This window comes from Phaenicophaeus curvirostris, chromosome 38 (assembly GCF_032191515.1).
Source record: "Phaenicophaeus curvirostris isolate KB17595 chromosome 38, BPBGC_Pcur_1.0, whole genome shotgun sequence".
Lineage (NCBI taxonomy): Eukaryota > Metazoa > Chordata > Aves > Cuculiformes > Cuculidae > Phaenicophaeus > Phaenicophaeus curvirostris.
In genome coordinates, this window is record NC_091429.1 from 57,759 (window position 1) to 75,999 (window position 18,241).

The 18,241-nt window shown below is 62.2% G+C and overlaps 3 protein-coding genes across 3 annotated transcripts in view; all 3 read left to right on the forward strand.

Annotated features, from left to right (window-relative positions):
• The first annotated feature begins 6,851 nt into the window (after positions 1–6,851).
• Positions 6,852–12,268, forward strand: DHH (desert hedgehog signaling molecule). Its single transcript, XM_069879513.1, has 3 exons — positions 6,852–8,090; positions 9,984–10,245; positions 10,902–12,268. Exons 1-3 carry the CDS (start codon positions 7,776–7,778, stop codon positions 11,564–11,566), a joined length of 1,242 nt encoding a protein of 413 aa, XP_069735614.1. The 5' UTR covers positions 6,852–7,775; the 3' UTR covers positions 11,567–12,268.
• Positions 12,269–13,338: 1,070 nt separating this feature from the next.
• Positions 13,339–15,818, forward strand: RHEBL1 (RHEB like 1). Its single transcript, XM_069879485.1, has 8 exons — positions 13,339–13,462; positions 14,045–14,116; positions 14,332–14,399; positions 14,484–14,566; positions 14,668–14,724; positions 14,798–14,845; positions 14,926–15,010; positions 15,387–15,818. Exons 1-8 carry the CDS (start codon positions 13,411–13,413, stop codon positions 15,474–15,476), a joined length of 555 nt encoding a protein of 184 aa, XP_069735586.1. The 5' UTR covers positions 13,339–13,410; the 3' UTR covers positions 15,477–15,818.
• Positions 15,819–17,453: 1,635 nt separating this feature from the next.
• Positions 17,454–18,241, forward strand: part of KMT2D (lysine methyltransferase 2D) — a 32,660-nt gene continuing 31,872 nt past the window's right edge. The window contains exon 1 of the mRNA XM_069879520.1: positions 17,454–17,547. The gene's annotated coding sequence lies outside the window, so the exon portion shown is untranslated. The remainder of the gene's footprint in view (positions 17,548–18,241) is intronic.

An 18,241-nucleotide genomic window follows, 5' to 3' on the forward strand; every position in this document is an offset into this window, starting at 1 on the left:
ACGGCAGCCCTGGAAAAGCCGTGAACCGTGCAGGGTTCCAAAGAGATGTGGCCGCAACTGGCTAGACGAACGGGCCAGAAGCCCCTTTTAAAGGCCTAAAGATGCAGAGGATGCGCGGAACGGGTCCCGCAACAGGGATCCAAGAAAACGGAAGAGTAGCTCTTCCGGATGGCGAGGCGGGCTGCAAGGCCACAGCAAAAGCCCGGCGTGCCTTGACCACAAAAGAGGACATCAAGACCTGCAGAACATTTCAGACGCAGCACGGTGACTAGACAAACTAGACCCCAACAGATACAGGCTGGAACTGCCCTGCCCGTGCAGGGTTTGGGCTCAGAAGTACACCCCTCTGCCTTCACCGGCCCAAAGACGACTCTCCCTGCACAGCCTAGGCTACCTTCAAAACCCCTCCCTGCTAGCCCCAGCCCGCCTCCCGCTTCCCAGCTCTGCTCCCTCAACTTAGCTTTCAGAGGGCCACGACTCAAGCTGTCCTGGGCCAAAGCAGCTCAAATCACAGCAGCTAACGGAAATAATCCCGCAGTCACGGGGTTCCTCTTCGGCATCTGCAAGAAAAGAACAAAGAGGAAAACACAGGGCCAGCCGTCGGCACCACACCGCTCGCCGCCAACATCTTCTACTACGCCCCGTCACCCATCGCAAAACCGCCCGGGCATTCTGCTCACCTGCCCCTTGCTCGCTCAAACGTCAGAACCGGCAGCTGACACGGCCTGGGGCACCTGCAGTTCCAAGAGGAAAATCTGCTTTTGTGACCATGAGAAATCTACACTCCCACGCTCCTCCTCACGACAACCCAGTCTCCCCTCAGGCGCTCACCCTCTTCCAGACGCTCCCCGAACAGCACCTGCCAAAACCAAAACTGCTCAGCTGAGTTGCTACATAGCACTTGGCTCTTAGACACCACCTCGGACAACCACCTCACCTTCTCACACCACTGGCTGACACGAAGCTGGGCCCCCCTCACGCCGCAGGCTGAACCTGCAAGAAGAGACCTGCTTAGACACAACCCAAATAGACAGGCAGCTCCCAGCCAATCCCATCTCCCGCTACATTACCTTCACCGCTCCGCCACCGAACCTCCATCACCTCGGGCTGCCACGTCCAGGGCGTGCTCCACCTGTTATCCACAAGCAGTAAAGGATGGCTGTACCTTCACGGACTTGAGGACACAGGAACCACAGCTGCTGCTTCACGCAACTCACTGGTGCTCTCCTCATCCAAGCCAGCTCCTCTGCCACTGTTCTGCTTTGCCCCAGGCCCTGTGCCTGCAAAGCAAAACCAAACCCCGTTATCTAGTCACGTAGCCACCGGCCACATCTTCCCACCAACACCGCAGCAGACCCACCTCGCTATGGCACTCTACCCGCACGCAACTCCATCCGTGCCCCTTGGCGCACAGGTCGGCCCTCTACATCTGAAAAACACAACAGCAAAGAAGTCACCTTGACACTCAGCGACACCCTAAAAATTCCAAGCCCCTTGCTTGCTTTTAGCGAGACCACCTCTATCACACATTACAACCAAGCAAAGCTAGTCCACAACCAAAGCCAAACATGAATTGCCGCTCCCTTGACAAATTGCCTCGGTATCGCTCTACTGGCTTCTCCCATGCAGTTTTTGTCATCCCCACCATGGCTCCAGAGACAAGCAGAAACTACCCTCCTCACCCACCGCACCTAGGGCTGCTAGTTCTGCAAAGCAACAGACGTCCCTAGACCACGATATCTAGTCACGTCAAAACGTTAAGCACAGAATCAGGCCTCTATACCTCTGCTGACTCATATCACCTCCTCTATGCACCGGGCAGAGCAGCTCCAACCAGACACAAATACACACAGAACACCACCACCACATGCAAGACCAATGTCGTGAACTAGGGATAAAAGAAAACTCGCCGCAACAAGGAGGACTCTGGGACCAGCCTTGCCAACGGGCAAGGCGATGGACAGGGCTATGAGGAAGAACCTACGGCAGCCCTGGAAAAGCCATGAACCGTGCAGGGTTCCAAAGAGATGTGGCCGCAACTGGCTAGATGGACGGGCAAGAAGCCCCTTTTAAAGGCCTAAAGATGCGGAGGATGCGCGGAACGAGTCCCACAACAGGGATCCAAGAAAATGGATGACTAACTACCCCGGATGGCAATGCGGGCTGCAAGGCTGCAGCAAAAGAAGACTCACCAGATTCTTCCAAAACACAAGACTGATCCAGGCTTTAGGAGCGTGATGCAAGAAAAGCAGTGGCCGATCAACACTGCCTTGATGAGCATGAGCATTTAAGACCCTAGAGATGCTGCTCAAGGCACATCCTACATGCCTTTAAAGGAAGACAACATCAAGACCTGCAGAAAGTTTAAGACACAGCACACAGACTACAGAGACTAGACAGCCACAGACATAGGCTGAAACTGCCCTGCCCGTGCTAGGTTTGGGCTGAGAAGTAGGCCCCTCTGCCTTTACCTGCCCAAAGAGGACCCTCCCTGTACTGCCCTCTCCCCTACGCTACTTTTGAAACCCCTTCCTGCCATTCCCAGCCTCCCCCCTCTGCCACAGCCCACCCCAGCCCTGGTCCCTCAACTTAACTTTCAGACCGCCAAGAGACATGCTCAGCAGAAAAAAAACTCCAACGGCATCAGGTCACTGGGATGATCCTACAGTTGCCAGGTTCCTCTTTGCCATCTGCAAAAAAACCATACAGACAACTAAAATAGTGCAGACAGTCAGTGGAACACTTATCCATGTCAGCGTTTCACATGACAGCTTCCTCTGCCTAACTGCCATGTTGTTCCACTTGCTCTGCAGCAGTCCTCACGTCAGATGCTGCAGCAGTTATCTGCGGTAAGTAAGTTAAAAGAATTACTGTCGCACTTCTGAGAAGCGTCCCATGCTCCTTCTCCCAACTACCCAGCTCATCTCAAATGGTCTTCCCATTCCCGAGGTGGCCCGCACAGTGCCTGCCAAACCAAAAGTAAATACTGAGTTGCCAAATACTACTTTGCTCTTTGAGACATGCTTAACTTCCTCCTCACCATCAGCCCCACAATGGTGAGAATAAGCCTGACTGCCTCACCTGTGCTCCAGAACTCCATGCAGTCTGCTTACCCCTCCTCTCCACTGCTCCCACTGTAGGAACGTAGTGGTGGCGATACCCAGGACGAAAGAAAGATGAGCCATGGGGATCCAAATTCTAGGAAGTTACCAGACTTTAGTCACAGGAGTGAACAAAAAGAACTTGAAAAAATATAACCTTTACTGGTTTTCAAAAAGAATAAACACAGAAGGCCTAAAACCACAGGACACTTGCCACACAGCAAAGGAGACGGGAATTACAGAGGCGGTCAGCCAATGGAAAAACTCGCGACAGTGGAATTTGGCTACTCAAAGACCTAAACTGGAAACTCAACGAATATAAAGAAACCACAATGGATAGCAGGGACAAGGTAACAACTGCTCTGAGCAATAATAGAGCAAGCCTCACTGGTAAGTTCAGGAAAAACCCAAAACTCTACTAATAAGGGAGGCTTGCGTGCCCACAGACCAGATGAAGAGTTGCTCAGCTGTTAACTGTTACAAGCCAAAATAATATACCCCCTCTTCCCCGAGAAATGCAAGGGAAAGGAGGGACAGAATCCTGTACTGCAGGATAGGCAGCAAGTCCATACCTTTAAATAGTGAAGCCTCTGATATTCGGATGGATGGAGACAGGATGGATGCAAAGAAGTTCATCAAGGAACACAATAAGTAGAAGGTACAATGGAGCAGATATCTCAGAGCCCTAGGGATTACATTTTTTAGTGTCTCAACCTCATCATTACCTCCCATCGACTGCAGAGAGACTAGAACAATAGAAACCCAAATGGCACTTACATCCGACTGCCAAACCAACCCAAGAAAGGCTGATGAACCCATCTCCATTCCCCCAGTCCTAAACCATTAAAGCCCTTTTTCACTCCTGAAGGATCAGAGAAAGAGCCCTGCTCCTTCCTAACAGCACCTAACCCCGTAACCCTTCTGTGTTGCTGTTGCTTAGGAGCTGTTCTTTTGAGCCCTTCCCAGGGTTGCCCTGGCCCCTTCTATCTTCTACCAGCCCACAGACTCAACTTCCCACGCTAAGCTGACAAACTGAATTTCAGATTATTATCACCCATGAGGTTCCTGCTGCAAACTGCAGAGACTCTAGGACCAATGCATCATCCCACACAGAATGAGGAACAGCAACAAGTCATCGCATAAGCAGAAATCCTCAGCAAAGACCAAGCATCCAGGGAGGAAAACAAAAAAAGAAGGGAGGAAAACAAAAAAAGAAGGGAGGAAAACAAAAAAAGAAGGGAGGAAAACAAAAAAAGAAGGGAGGAAAACAAAAAAAGAAGGGAGGAAAACAAAAAAAAAAGGAGGAAAACAAAAAAAAAAGGAGGAAAACAAAAAAAAAAGGAGGAAAACAAAAAAAAAAGGAGGAAAACAAAAAAAAAGGAGGAAAACAAAAAAAAAGGAGGAAAACAAAAAAAAAGGAGGAAAACAAAAAAAAAGGAGGAAAACAAAAAAAAAGGAGGAAAACAAAAAAAAGGAGGAAAACAAAAAAAAAGGAGGAAAACAAAAAAAAAGGAGGAAAACAAAAAAAAAGGAGGAAAACAAAAAAAAGGAGGAAAACAAAAAAAAGGAGGAAAACAAAAAAAAGGAGGAAAACAAAAAAAAGGAGGAAAACAAAAAAAAAGGAGGAAAACAAAAAAAAAGGAGGAAAACAAAAAAAAAGGAGGAAAACAAAAAAAAAGGAGGAAAACAAAAAAAAGGAGGAAAACAAAAAAAAAGGAGGAAAACAAAAAAAAGGAAAAAAAAAAAGAAGGAAAAAAAAAGAAGGAAAAAAAAAAGAAGGAAAAAAAAAAAAGAAAGTATTAAAACATCTTACCCCTTCCAACACCCAATCAAAATTACTGACCTAAAACCAAACCTACACCTATACACAAAAATAAATAAGCATAGCTACAGCTATACATGCTGTAAAAAAAGCTTACCACTCCAGCATATCCTCATCAAAAGCTATAGCAAGCTGAAACAGCAGCAAAGCTCTGACCTCAAGGAAAACCAGAAGCTGAATAATCACCTGAAGAAATGCCTGTGGCTTATATACCCCCTGGGCCTTCACACCCACCACCTGTGAACAAGGCGGGGCAAACCCCTCAAAGTTATAAATAGGGCCTGGGGAGCAGCTGTGTTTTATTAGTTCTGACTTACATTCTCAGTGAGAACACCACCACTAAATGCCTGAAAGGATCCTTACAAGAAATGAAGTGCTTTCACTGCGACATCGCTTGTTGTGCCAGGGATGGGACTACGGAGCAAACATTTTAGAGCTGGACTGTTGGTTCCTTTCATTTACCATGCTGCCATACAATTTTTGTTCTCTGGCATCCCTGTACCCCTTTTCTTTTATTTTTCTGTTCTGTTTTCTCATCCTTTTCTTTTCAGTCTTCAGCGTCTGTCCTGTGTCCATAGTTCTTTTTTTCCTTTTCCATCTTTGTGCTAATCTGCCTGGTGAAATGCATCTCCTGTGGGCTGTCCAGGCTGAGCTCATTAGCGCCTTGGGTGAGGACAAGGAATCAGGGATGGATGCTGGGGTTTCCCGTGTACCCCTCCCCTCATGTTCTTCTCCCCAGGTTTGCAAAAGCTGTTGCTGTCTGTGACACACCTGCTGGCCCCTGCGTGAGCCCTTCTAGGGATGGGGGGACACGTCCCCTCCCACCATGGTGCCCCCAGGATGGGGCTACCAGCCATAGAGCCACCTTTTGGGGCTTCAGGGACATCGGAGCCCCCCCCAGACTGCAATACACAGTCCCTTTTTTTGATATAAAAATATCCGAATCAGGGGGCTTATTGTTCCCTAGGGCAGGGCCCGGTAGTGGGGCATGCCATGAGTTGGGGGGTGTCCAAGTCCTGCCCCTCCTCCTTCCTCTCTGCCTGGGGACCATAATTAATCTTTGTCCTGGCAGGGGGGTAATGACACTCATCCAGGAAGGGCCGAAGGTGAGGGACCCCGAGGGTGTTGGGGGGCATTGGGCTGCTTTGGCGGGGAACCTGAGCTGCCCCAAGTGAGTGGCACGGGGGGGCTTGATCCCCTGTGCTCCTGGTGATGCGGGAGGGTCGTGAGGCTGTAGTGGAAACTGCCCCGGGAAGCAGCACCCACACCCATCCTGCACCAGCTGGGGCCCTGCCAGGCTGCCCCCACCATGGCGAAGGTGGGGTCCCAGGCGCCCCCCCCGCCCCCCGCCATGGCCGGGGCCGGGGCCGAGCAGGAAGCGCAGGAAACCTGGTTTATATTGCAGGAAATGAGAACATCGGTGCCCGCGATTTCCCCGTGACCTCCTCCCCCTCCCAGTCACCCCGAGCTGGCACCAGGGCTGGGGGGGGGGGGGGGGCACTGAGGAGGGCTGGGTCCCCCCAAACCACTCCCAGTCCTGGGGTGCCCTGGTCCCGTGGATGCCTGAGCCCTGGGGTAGCCCTGTCCCATGGATGTCCCTGTCCTTGGGGGTGCCCTGATCGCTGGGGATGCGTCAGTCTTGGGGTGTCCCTGTCCCCGGGGCTCCTGTCCCACGAGTGCTCCTGTCCTCAGGGAGCCCAGTCCCGGGGTGCCCGGGTCCCATGGGTTCCCCAGTCCTTGGGGTGCCCTGGTCCCATACGTGCCGCTGTCCCCGAGGCAGCCCAATCCCTGGGTGCCCGGTCCCGGCGGGGCTTGGGGGGGGGCGGGCAGCGCGGGGGGGGGCGGCCCCGGGGGCTGTGGCCGCCGCTGCCGCCGCTCCCGGGGGCCGGGTCCGAGGCGGGGCTGGAGCCGAGCGGCCGCCGGTCGGGGACAGCTCGGCCGGGGCGGCTGCGGGCGGCGCACAGGGCGCACTGGCACCCCGGGCAGCCGGTACCGGCAGCCGGGCAAGAGCGGGGACCGATTCGGGGGACCGGTACCGGGCGTCGAACCGAGCAGCGAGGACCGGGACAGCGCCGGGAAGGGGTCCCGGAGCGCGGCTGTGCCGGGGACGGAGCAGGTGCCGGTACCGGCGGTGCAGCGTTAGGATACCGAGCGTCCCGGTATCCTAAAGTGCCGGGGCAGCGGTGGGAGAAGAGGGACCGGCAGAGGGGGCGGTCCCCGTTGCCAAGAGGTGGTGACAGGAGAGGGGAGAGATCCCGGGACCAAAAGCACGGCGTTAGGACCGGGATAAAGGGAATCCCGGTACGGGAACGCGGTGCTCGGAGCAGGGAGAGGAGCCGGTACTGGGTTCGGACTGGAAAGAAGAGGCGGAATCGGGTCCCGGTGCAGTACGAGAGGCGAGGGCAGGTGTCCGGTGCTAGGGCAGCGCCGGGAGCCGAGTGTCCGGTGTCCGGTACGGGGGCAGCGCCAGAAGACAGGTGCCCGGTGCCAGTGCCCGGTACCGGGACGCGGCGGTGGGAGGACTTTCCTAGAGGGTCGGGGAGCCCCGGGGCCGGGGTGCAGCGCTAGGCGAAGGGGAACCGGACCCGTGGGTGCGGAGCCTGCGGCGAGGGTGCTGTCCCGGTGCCCGGTGGCCGCTCTCCGTGCGGGTGGCGACACCGGCGGGGAGGGTGGTACGGGTGGGGGGTCTCAGGCATCCCGGGCAGCCGTGGGTGTGAGAGGGAAACGGCCCCGAACCCCTGGCCCTGCAACCGTCTAAGAGCCCCGGGGCCGCCGCACCGGGACCATGCCCGCCCCGGCCGCCCCCGGTGACTGAACGGGACCCGCGGAGGCAACGGCACCCGGTGGCCGGGATGCCCCGGTGGAGCCCGGTCGCCCTCGGGCTGCTCGGCCTCGCCGCTTGCCTGCTGGCCATCCCGGCGCTGGGCTGCGGGCCGGGCCGGGGCCCGGGGGGGCGGCGGCGGTCGGGGGGGCGGCGGCAGCTCTCGCCGCTGCTCTACAAGCAGTTCGTGCCCAACGTGCCCGAGCAGACGCTGGGGGCGAGCGGGAAGGCGGAGGGCAAAGTCCTGCGAGGCTCGGAGCGCTTCAAGGACCTGGTGCCCAACTACAACCCTGACATCATCTTCAAGGACGAGGAGAACACGGGGGCGGATCGGCTCATGACCGAGGTGGGGGCTGCAACCCGCCTGGCCTGGCTCCCGGGGGCAGGGGGGTGCCGAGGAGGGGCGGGCGGGAGAGGGGCGACCTTGCCCGGGGGGCACCGACCCCGCGAGGCACCGACCTTTCCCTGTGAGGTACCGACCCATCCCGAGGGGCATAGACCCTCTCTGTGGGGCACGGACCCTTCCCGGGGGGCACCGACCCCACCCGGGGGGCACGGACCCCTCTTGAGGGGCACGGACGCTTCCCCGAGGCTCAAGGACTCCTCCTGGGGGGCATCGACGCCTCCCGGTGGGTACGGACCCTTCGTGGGAAACACCGACCCTTCCCCGGTGGGCACGAAGTTCTCACGGGGGGCACCCACCCCTCTCGGGAGGCACTAACTCTTCCACGGTGAGCACTGACTCTTGCCGATGGGCAACGACCCTTCTCGGGGGGCACGGACTCTGCCGGGGGGCACCGGACCTTTTCCCGTGCTCACAGCCCCTCCCGGGCGGGCCCGATCCTCCCCCTCGCTGCTCCCCGGGCCGGGGCGATCGTTCTGCAGAGGGCACTGAGTAGCCGCCGTCGTCCGGAATTAACGGGGAGGGGGCGGCTCGAGATGCGCTGGGGGCACCGGCGGCTCCGTTCCCCCCGGGCCGGTACCGGTGGGGCGGGCCTGGTACCGGAGCGGGGGGGATTTCGGGCGGCGGGAGCCAGAGCTGCCCCGCCGGGATGCTCACGGTTGCCATGGCGAGGGGCGGCTCCGCGCCGCCATAGCAACGGGGGATGCTGCGAGTGGTCCAGGCGGCGGCGGCTGCGAACCGGGGCGGCGGGGCCGGGGCGGCGGGGCCTGGCGGGTGAAGGGGTGCGGGCGGCTGAAAGGGTTCTTTGTGGCCGGGCCGGCATTCCCGGGGCCTGAGGTCAGCGCCGGGATGGAAGGAGCCCATTGTGGCCGGGCCGGGCCGGGCCCAGCCTGGTGCATTCCTGCCCCCCCGCCGCTGTCCCCCACCGGCTCCCGGGAACGGCCGGCCCGCACCCCCGCCCCCGTCCTCCCGGGAGCGGCTTTGTTGCACGGGGGAGCGGGGGGTACTGGGGAGGGGGACACCAGGGTAAGACCACATTGCAGGGGAACCGGGGGGGCTCCGAGTCTTGCATCCCATGTCAGTGCTGGGGTGATGATGAGGAGAGGGACCCCCGCACCATCACCCTTGGCTCTGGGCACTGGAGTCCTGGATCCCCCTGTGCCCCCCCACTGCCTGGACCCCACATGGGTGCTAGGTGCTGATAGGGAGAGCCAATACCAATACCCTTGGCTCTGAGCAATGGAGTCTCAGACACACCTGTGCCCCCCCCAGGCCCTGTACCCCACATCGGTGTGGGGGTGCTGATGAGGAGAGGGACTCCAGAGCCCCCCCAAGGACATCTGCATTGCCCTAAGCTCTGGGCACTGGAGTCTTGGACCCCCTCTGTGCCACCCCCACAGGCCACAGTGTCCTTCCAGGACTCAGGGCAGGTTTAGACTCAGCTGCACCCCTACCTTTGCCCCACAGCCCCCCCGCCGTGGGTTAATCAGTCATGGCCATGGCCGTGGGGAAGGTGACCCTGTCCCGGTCCTCTGCCCATTCTGCCTGGCTGCCCGCACCGGGGAGCAGCTCCAGCGGGACCCCAGGGCATGTTAACATTCAACCTGTGCCCAGCCGGGGTGGGGTGTGGGGTGGGGAGGTGAAGGGGCAGATTGGTTACCTTAGGGGACTCCAATCTGCCCCCATCAGTGGCCCCTTCACCTTCCTTCCATGCCCCACACAGGCGTGGTGTCCGTTTGTCCATCTGTGTGCGTGCAGGACCCCCAGGGAGGGGTGCAGGCGCTGTGGTGGGGCTGGCGGTCACACCAGTGTTGGTGTCGTCCCCCCCCTCGGCAGCGCTGCAAGGAGCGGGTGAACTCGCTGGCCATCGCGGTGATGAACACATGGCCGGGAGTGAAGCTGCGGGTGACAGAGGGCTGGGATGAGGACGGGCACCACCTCCCCGACTCTCTGCACTACGAGGGCCGTGCGCTGGATATCACCACCTCGGACCGTGACCGCCACAAGTACGGCATGCTGGCACGCCTGGCCATCGAGGCTGGCTTCGATTGGGTCTACTACGAGTCCAAGGCGCACATCCACGTCTCCGTCAAAGCAGGTACCACATGGAGAGGGTTGTCACCACAGCAGGGGATGACACATCCTGATTCGCGGCCACACATAGGATCATTAGAGTGGAAAAGAGCTTTGAGACCATCCAGCCCAACCATGCTAAACCCTTTTTTGGCATCCTGGATCCATGTGGGATCCAGCCCCGCTCCAGCTCCACAGGCTCAGCCCATGCCTGGCCCCAGCCCAGCTCCCTTCAGCTTTTCCAGCCACCAGACTGGTGAAACACACACTTCCTCCCCCAAATTTTGCCCGTGTGGAGCAAATCTCACCATGCGGGGCACAGTGAAGGGTGCTGAGCTGCTCCGGCCAGAGGCCAGTTGTGACCCCAGCCCCGCGGCCGCTCTGGCTGCAGCCCTCGTGTCCAGCCCAGAAGTGACAATTGACAGAAAGCGAAAGCGGCCATAAATGTCACCGTGCCCAGTGCCAAACAAAGCACGTCAGTGCGGGGCGGACAAAGGGGCCCTGCAGCACCCAACGTCCCTGGAGCCATGCAGGAACCGGGGGGGCTCCAGAAAATACCCCCTTTGTTCTGGGAGCGGTTGGGGGGCAGCTCTGCCAAGGGCTGTGTCTGTCGCTGGGTGTGGTGGCTGGTGGAGGTAGCCGATGGGAATGGGCAACTCACAGCTTTGTCCATCTGCCCAGATAACTCATTGGCCATCCGCACTGGCGGCTGCTTCCCTGGCCACGCCACCGTAACGCTGCAGAGTGGCGAGCGCCGGGGCTTGGCCGACCTGCGCCAGGGTGACTGGGTGCTGGGTGCCGAGCCAGGCGGGCGCCTGGTGCCCACCAAGGTGCTGCTCTTCCTTGACCGCAACCTGAGCCAACGCGCCTCCTTCGTGGCCATTGAGACAACCAGTCCGGCTCGCCGGCTACTCCTCACGCCATCCCACCTTGTCTTCGCAGCCCGCAGTGCGGCCAACAGCACGACTGCATTCTTACCCGTTTTTGCCCACCGCGTGCGCCCAGGCGACGTGGTGCTGGCCCACGGGGCTGGCGGGCAGGGGCTGCACCCTGCGCAGGTGCTGCGGGTCTCGCGGGAGGAGGGGGTGGGGGTCTTTGCCCCTCTCACCTCCCATGGGACCTTGTTGGTCAACGGGGTGCTGGCATCCTGCTACGCCGTCCTGGAGAGCCATCGCTGGGCTCACCGCGCCTTCGCGCCCCTTCGCCTCTTCCAAGGGTTCCTTTCGCTGCTGCCCAGCCGTGATGAGGGCAATAGGACAGCACCAGAGGCCGGCATGCACTGGTACTCGCGCCTGCTCTACCGGCTGGCCGGAAGCATGTTGGGCCACGAGGCACTGCAGGTATAGGGGTCCCCAGCCCCCCAAGTCGCCGCACTGCAGACCATGCCATACACTGGAAAATGGGGGGGGGGTGCTCCAGCCTCTGCTCACACCTGGGGAAGAGGGACAGGGGCGCCTATGGGATGGTGGGGATGGGGTCCCTGCGGTGGGTGCTATGAGGTGGCCCCTTCCTGTGTCCTGGAGCCCCTCAAAGTGCTGCCAGGTCCTGGCTGCATCCCCGGACACACCCCCCCCCCACCTCATCCCCTGTATTTATTGCTTTATTAACCACTGCAGCCAGGACATGGCTGCTGCTTTTCAAGCTGAGTCTGGGCACCACCAGACCCTGCCCCATGGGCCAAATCCAGCCCAGAGGATGAAATAACCCCAACCCCAAACACCTGGCACAGCTCCTGCCTGTCCCCCAGCTCCAGATTGTCCCTCTGTCCCCCGCGCTGTCTCTGTCCCCATCCCTGTGCAGCTCAGTGCCCAGGGCAGCTGGAGAGGGGTATCTGCCACAGGCATCTTGCACTGCACCCGGCTCTAACCATGCTAACCGCTAACCCACCCTGCTTGAGAGGTTTATTTTTCTATTTATAAATGGTAATATAAACACCCCCTGCACTGCCTGGCCTGGCTGCGGGGCAGGGGCGCAGCCTGTTTAACCACTTCTGTTTAAAGAAACACTACTATTTAATTGTTTAGGTCAATAAAGAGAATTTATGGCTTGGGTGGAGCCGTGGCTGGGAGCAGGGGCTGCACAAAGCTGGGATTGGGGGGCTAGGGTATCCTGGGGGGCTGTGAGTCCCTGGGGCTGGGGGTCCTGGAGACTGGGGCCCTGGAGTTGGGGTGGGGTGTTTCAAGGGGGCTGGGGCATCTGAGGGGGGCTGGGGTATCCCTGAGGTGACGTAAGTCCCTGGAGTTGGGGTCATGCATTCTAGGGGGCTGGGACTGGGCATCGTGGGGGCCTGGGGGTCCCTGAAGCTGGGGTTGGGCATTCCTGGGGTCCGAGGGGCTTGAAGGCACAATTTGGCACCTCTGAGGTCTGGGGAATCCCCGAGGGGCTGGGGATCCCTGGGGCTTGGATTGGGCGTTCTTGGGGTCTAGGGGTCCCTGGGTCTGGGGTCGAGCATCTAGGGGGGGACTGGGGCATCCCCAGGGTGCTGGGGGTCCCCGAGGCTAGAGTCGGGTATCCAGGGGCTGGGCGTACCTGCGGCTGGGGTCCGGCATTTCTGGGGACCCTGGGGCTGGGCATCCTGTGAGGCTGGGGTGTCCCTGGGGGTCTGGGAGCCCCTGGGCGTGGTGTCGGGCATTCCTGGGGTCTGGGGAAGTTGGGGGTCCCTGGGGGGCGGCTGGCAGTCCCTGGGAGGGCTGGTGGGAGGGCATTCCTGGGGCCTGCGGGGCCTGGGTCTGGGTTTCCCCGGCGGGGGGGAGGTGTCTGGGGATCCCTGAGGGGTCTGGGGGTCCCTGGGGCTGGAGATCCTTGGTGGGGCTGGAGTCCCTGGGGCGACTGGGAGTCCCTGGGGCTGGGCTTCCCCAGGGTGGGTCTGGGGTCGGGCATTCCTGGGGTCTGGGGCATCCCCGGGGGTTCCCTGGGGCTGGAGGAGGCCGAGGCTGGGCTCTCTAGAGGGATGTGTGGGTGCCCCCCCGCCCCAGCCCAGGTGCGCGGCCACCACGTGGCCCCGGCCGTTCCCCGGGTTTTCATGAATGGAGCCGTGGGAGCCAGCGCGCACGCGCCGCCGCCTGGCGGCCAATGGGCGCCGTGTTGTGGTCACGTGGCCCCGCCGCTGTAGTGGCGGCGGCGGCGGCGGCGCGGCCGTGGCGGGAGGTTTTTACTCCGCTGTTTGCCGCGCCCGCCCGCCCCGCGGGCCATGGCGCCCGTCCGGCACCGCAAAGTGCTCCTCCTCGGGTACCGCGCCGTGGGTCAGTGCGGGGGGGGCGGGGACGGAACGGGACGGGACTCAACTCTGTCACCTGCCCCATGCGGGTCAGGTCGGGGGCGGGGGGGTGGTCCCGCCCCACAGCGGGGCACCGGAGTCTCTCGTGGGTGCCTCTTGCAGTCGCGGGCTCGGAACACGGGGGTCTCCACCCCATGGGGGGATGCGGGAGCCTCGACGCCCACCCCGAGGGTCCCCATCACCCCCAGGGGTCCCCATCACCCCTCGAACCCCCCGATAAACCCTAGGGATGGGTATCGTGGGGAGGGGGCTGCGGGAGCCTCGACGCCCACCCCTGGGGTCCCTATCGCCCCCCGAACCCCCCATAACCCCCAGGGATGGGTACCATGGGGAGAGGGCTGCGGGAGCCGTGCTCAGCCTGGACGCCCACCCCGGGACCCCCATCATCGCCGGGGCAGGGATTTGGGGAGGGGGCGGCGTGGAGGCGGTTCCCTTCCTTCAGTGGGGCTCCCTCCCCACCCCTGGGGTGATGTTGGGACCCCAGCTCCACGCTTTCCTCCACCTCAAGGTGATGCTGAGACCCCAGCCCTGTGCTTCCCCACCCCAGGTAAAACCTCCCTGGCTCACCAGTTTGTGGAGGGGAAGTTCGTGGAGTGCTATGAGCCCACGGTGGAGAGCAGTAAGTTTGGGGGGGTGCCTGGGGTCCCCCTTCCTGTTGCCTCTGTGGGCCCACAGGTGATGAGGAGAGACGTGTCCCCACTTCTGGGCTGTGCCCGAAAAACCTTGTGCGTGGGGGGCATTAACCCCCCTTGGAGCGGGGTGGAGAAGTTGGTGCTGGGGTGGGGGGGCCTGGGGTTCCTGGCTCCCCCCAGTGACCCTGTGCCACCCTCACAGCCTACAACAAGGTGGTGGTGGTGGGCAAGGATGAGTTCCAGCTGCAGCTGGTGGACACGGCCGGGCAGGTAATGCTGAGAGGACACAGAGGGGACACAGAGGGGCTGATGGCCACAGAACAGCCCCTGACACCATCCCCATCCCCTCCTCAGGATGAGTACAGCATCCTGCCGCACTCCTTCGTCATCGGCATCCACGGCTACGTCCTGGTCTACTCGGTGACGTCCCTTCGGAGGTGAGGGACACGGCCGTGGGGCTGGGAATGGGTCTCCTCGTGGCAGGGGCGACAGAGACCCTGGGGTGGGGCTGATCCCCAAGCTCCCCTTCTCCCCACAGCTTCCAGGTGGTGAAGACCCTTCACACCAAGCTGTATGAGAGCCGGGGGAGGACGCGGTAGGTGCTGTCCCAGGCGGGAGGCGGGGGCCCGGGGTGGGGGGCCACATCCTGACCCTCCCCATGCCCGCAGCATGCCCGTGGTGCTGGTGGGGAACAAGGCGGACCTGGCCCTGCAGAGGTAAGGGGGGCTCTGGGGGCCCCCTCCTGCTCTGTCCCCTCCCAGGGACACATCCTGCCCGTCCTGTGCTGTGTCCCCAGCCGGGAGGTGAGGACGGATGAAGGGAAGAAGCTGGCAGAGTCGTGGGGGGCCGTGTTCCTCGAGTCCTCAGCCAAGGAGAACCAGGTGTGGGGTGGGGAGGGCTGTGTCCCATCTAGGGCTGGGAGTGGGGTCCCTGGGGATGCTGGCACTGATGTCCCGTGGGAGCAGGGGGGCCTGGGCTGATGTCCCCCAAAAATGAGGTCCCATGGGAGTAGGGTCCCCTGGCTGATGTCCCCTAAGTACGGGGTCCCTGAAGTGCTGGGACCAATGTCCCCTGGGTGTGGGGTCCCTGAGGCGCTGGGACCGATATCCTCTGGGTGTGGGGTTCCCCAGGAGCAGGGTCTCCAGGGCTGCTGGGGCCGATGTCTCCCAGGAGCGGGGTCCCCGGAGGTGTCAGCACTGATGTCTCCTAGGATCTGGGGTCCTGAGGGTGCTGGTGCTGACACCCCCTCATCCCTAGGTGACCCAGGGAGTCTTCATGAGGATCATTGAGGAGATCGACCGGGTGGACAACTCGTACGGCGGGTCGGCCGGCTGCCGCCTGATGTGAGCCCTGCTTGGGGCAGCCCCCCCCCACCAACGATGGGGCACAATTGCCATGGGATTCCCCTCCCGCCAGGATCCAGGACTCTAGGGTCCCCACTTTTGTCTGGGACCCCTCCCTTTGCACGGGCTGGGGGCTCACGGAGGGCTGGGAGTCGGGGTCCCATCCCAAATGGGGGACACACCCTGCTCGTAGTCCCTGTGTCCTCCTCCACACCCCTTGCACAAGGACACGGTGGCAGCGTTCCTGTTCCAGCTGCGGGTCTCGGGGCTCAATGTGGGTGTTGTTGCTGCGGTCCGGCTGTGCCGCGCTGGCAGCCGCCGCTCGTGGGAGTCGGGGCTGGAACAATTAAAGGGTGTTTTGTCTGTAAACCCTCTCAAAACCCAGGCTATGGGGGGGCGCAAAGGGAGGCAGCAAGGGGGGATCCCCAAGCACCCCAGGATTGGGCTCCCTCCAATCTCAAATGCACTGGAAGCAGAGCTCTTACCACCCCCCGCCACAGGGCTGAGCCCCACAGGGACATCACTGGGATCCTTGGGACACCCCTGGGGTGGTCTGCAGCCCCCCCAGGGCCATCACTGGGACCCCAAGGTCTCTGCAGCCCCCTCGCTCCCTGGGGCCCTTGGAACCCCCCTGGGGTCTCTGCTCCCCCCACCACTCAGAGCCACTGCCTGGGCTGGAGGGGCCTGGGGGGCTCTGCAGTGGCGTGGGGGGTCACCCTGGCTGCAGTTCCCCAGGTGGCTTACCTCTGCTCAGGCAGGCTAATTACTGCTAATTACCCTAATTGGGTAATTAGGGCTGTTCGAGAAGGAAGGGGGGTGTTGGGGCTGGGGGGGCACTCTGTGCCCCCAGTGCTTGGTGGGAGCTGGGATCTTGCAGTTGGGGGAGAATGGGAGTCTGCACCCCCAAATTCCCCCCCAGAGGCTGCACTCTGGGTCTGGAGGTTATGGGGGGGGACCCTTCCCCCCTCTCTTGTCCCCCCGGGCTGAGGGGTCCTCGGGGTCCCCGGTGCTGGCCGCTGTGGTGGCTGCTACGGGGACACCGGGAGCCGGCACGGCACGAGCCCTGGGAACCGGGCAGGGTAGCAGAACCGGGGATACCGGGACCAGGTACGGCGGGAGCTTCGCAGACACCGGGAACCGGGCAGGGTGGCAGAGCCAGGGACACCAGGACCGGCCACGGAGCACACCGGGGTCCGGTGGGGCAGCAGCTCCAGAGAGACCGGGAACAGAGCGCAGAGGCAGCCCCGGCGACACGGCGGGAGCTCTACGGATACCGGGCACTGGGCACGACGGCAGCCCTGGGGGCACCAGCACCGTGCGCGGAGCCCCTCTCCACGGACACCGGGACCGGGCACAGCGGGATCTCCGGAGGCACCGGGCGCCGCGGCAGCCCCGGGGATTCCGGTACCGGGCGTGGCGGAGCCTCCGCGGACACCGAGAACCGAGCACAGCGGGAGCTCCGGAGGCACCGGGACTGGGGGGGGGGGGGGTGGTTCTATGCACGGTAGCCACAGAGCTTCCACGGCGCCCGGTTCCGGTGTCCCCGGAGTTCCTGGTGTTCGCGGTGGGGGCTTCAGTCCCGGGGCTCCCGCTGTGCCCGGGGCAGCCTCCCCTCCCCACTTCCTGTTGGTGCCGCTCCGCTTCCGCGAGGGTTTGGGGGGCGGAGCCTCCGCGTTGCCCACGTGCGCTCCGCCCGCCGCGGCGCCGCAGGGGTTAAGCGTGGCGGAGGGATCTCTCCCTCCCGGTAGCGCACGCTGCGGTCCGCGCCGTCACCACCTCCTCCTCCTCCCCCTTCTCCTCCGCAGGCCGCAGCGCGCGCGCCGCGAACCGTCGCCGTCCGCCCTCCCCCTGCCCCCCCACCCCAAAATCCCTTGCCGCTAAGTAGTGCGGCGGCGGCGCCCCGCGAACGCGGAGCCCAGGGTCGCAGAGCGGCAGAGGCGGCGGCGGGCGGGGCGGGCCGGGCCGGGGCGGGGCGGGGGCGGGCGGCGGGACCTACTTTCCTCTGGAAATGGCCGCGCCGGGAAGCAGCGCCCGGCCCGCGCCCCGAGCCCCGTGGGCGTAGGGCGATCGTGGGGGTAAGAGCGGGTGGGGGGGAAAGGGTGGGAAACGGCGATACCGCGACCTCCCCCACCCCCTCCCGCGCGATCGATACTGCGTCCTTTCCTGGTCTTGGGAATGGGGAAAGGGCCCTGGGCCGTCTCGTCCCTGGCCAGGCCTCTCCGGGGCCCTGGAGCGCGGCTCCCGCCTCCCTTTGTGTCCCGGTACCGGTACCGGCCGTGCCCGCCGCCCGCGGGCCCGGGAGGGCTGCAGGGCAGCTTTAGCTCCGGGACTGAGGCCGTGAGGCTCCAGGACCAGGTAGGCCGCGGCGGGTCCTGGCTGCAGGCGAGGCTCCGGTTTGCACGGGGGCTGGGAGCCTGGGGAGGCTCTGGTTGCACAGGGGCCTGGCTGGCTCTGAGGCTCCGTTTGCACCGGGGACGGAAGGTGGGGGCAGGGAGGCTCCGGTTGCACCGGGGTCGGGGGAGGCAGCGCGGTCCGGTTGCGCTGGGAGTGGGGTGGAAGAGGCGGCTCCGTTTGCTCCGGGAACGGAAAGGTTGGAGGGGGACATGACAGCACTGGCCGCTTGCATCGGACGCGGCGGTTGGGGTTTCTGGGTACCGGGGACTGCCCCAGCGCCTCCCCCCACACCGCACCCGGTTCTTTGGGGTGTGAGCCCTCCCCTTCCCCGTTTCCCCTCCCTTGGGGCTCGTGGTTGGGGTTGGGGTCCCCTTT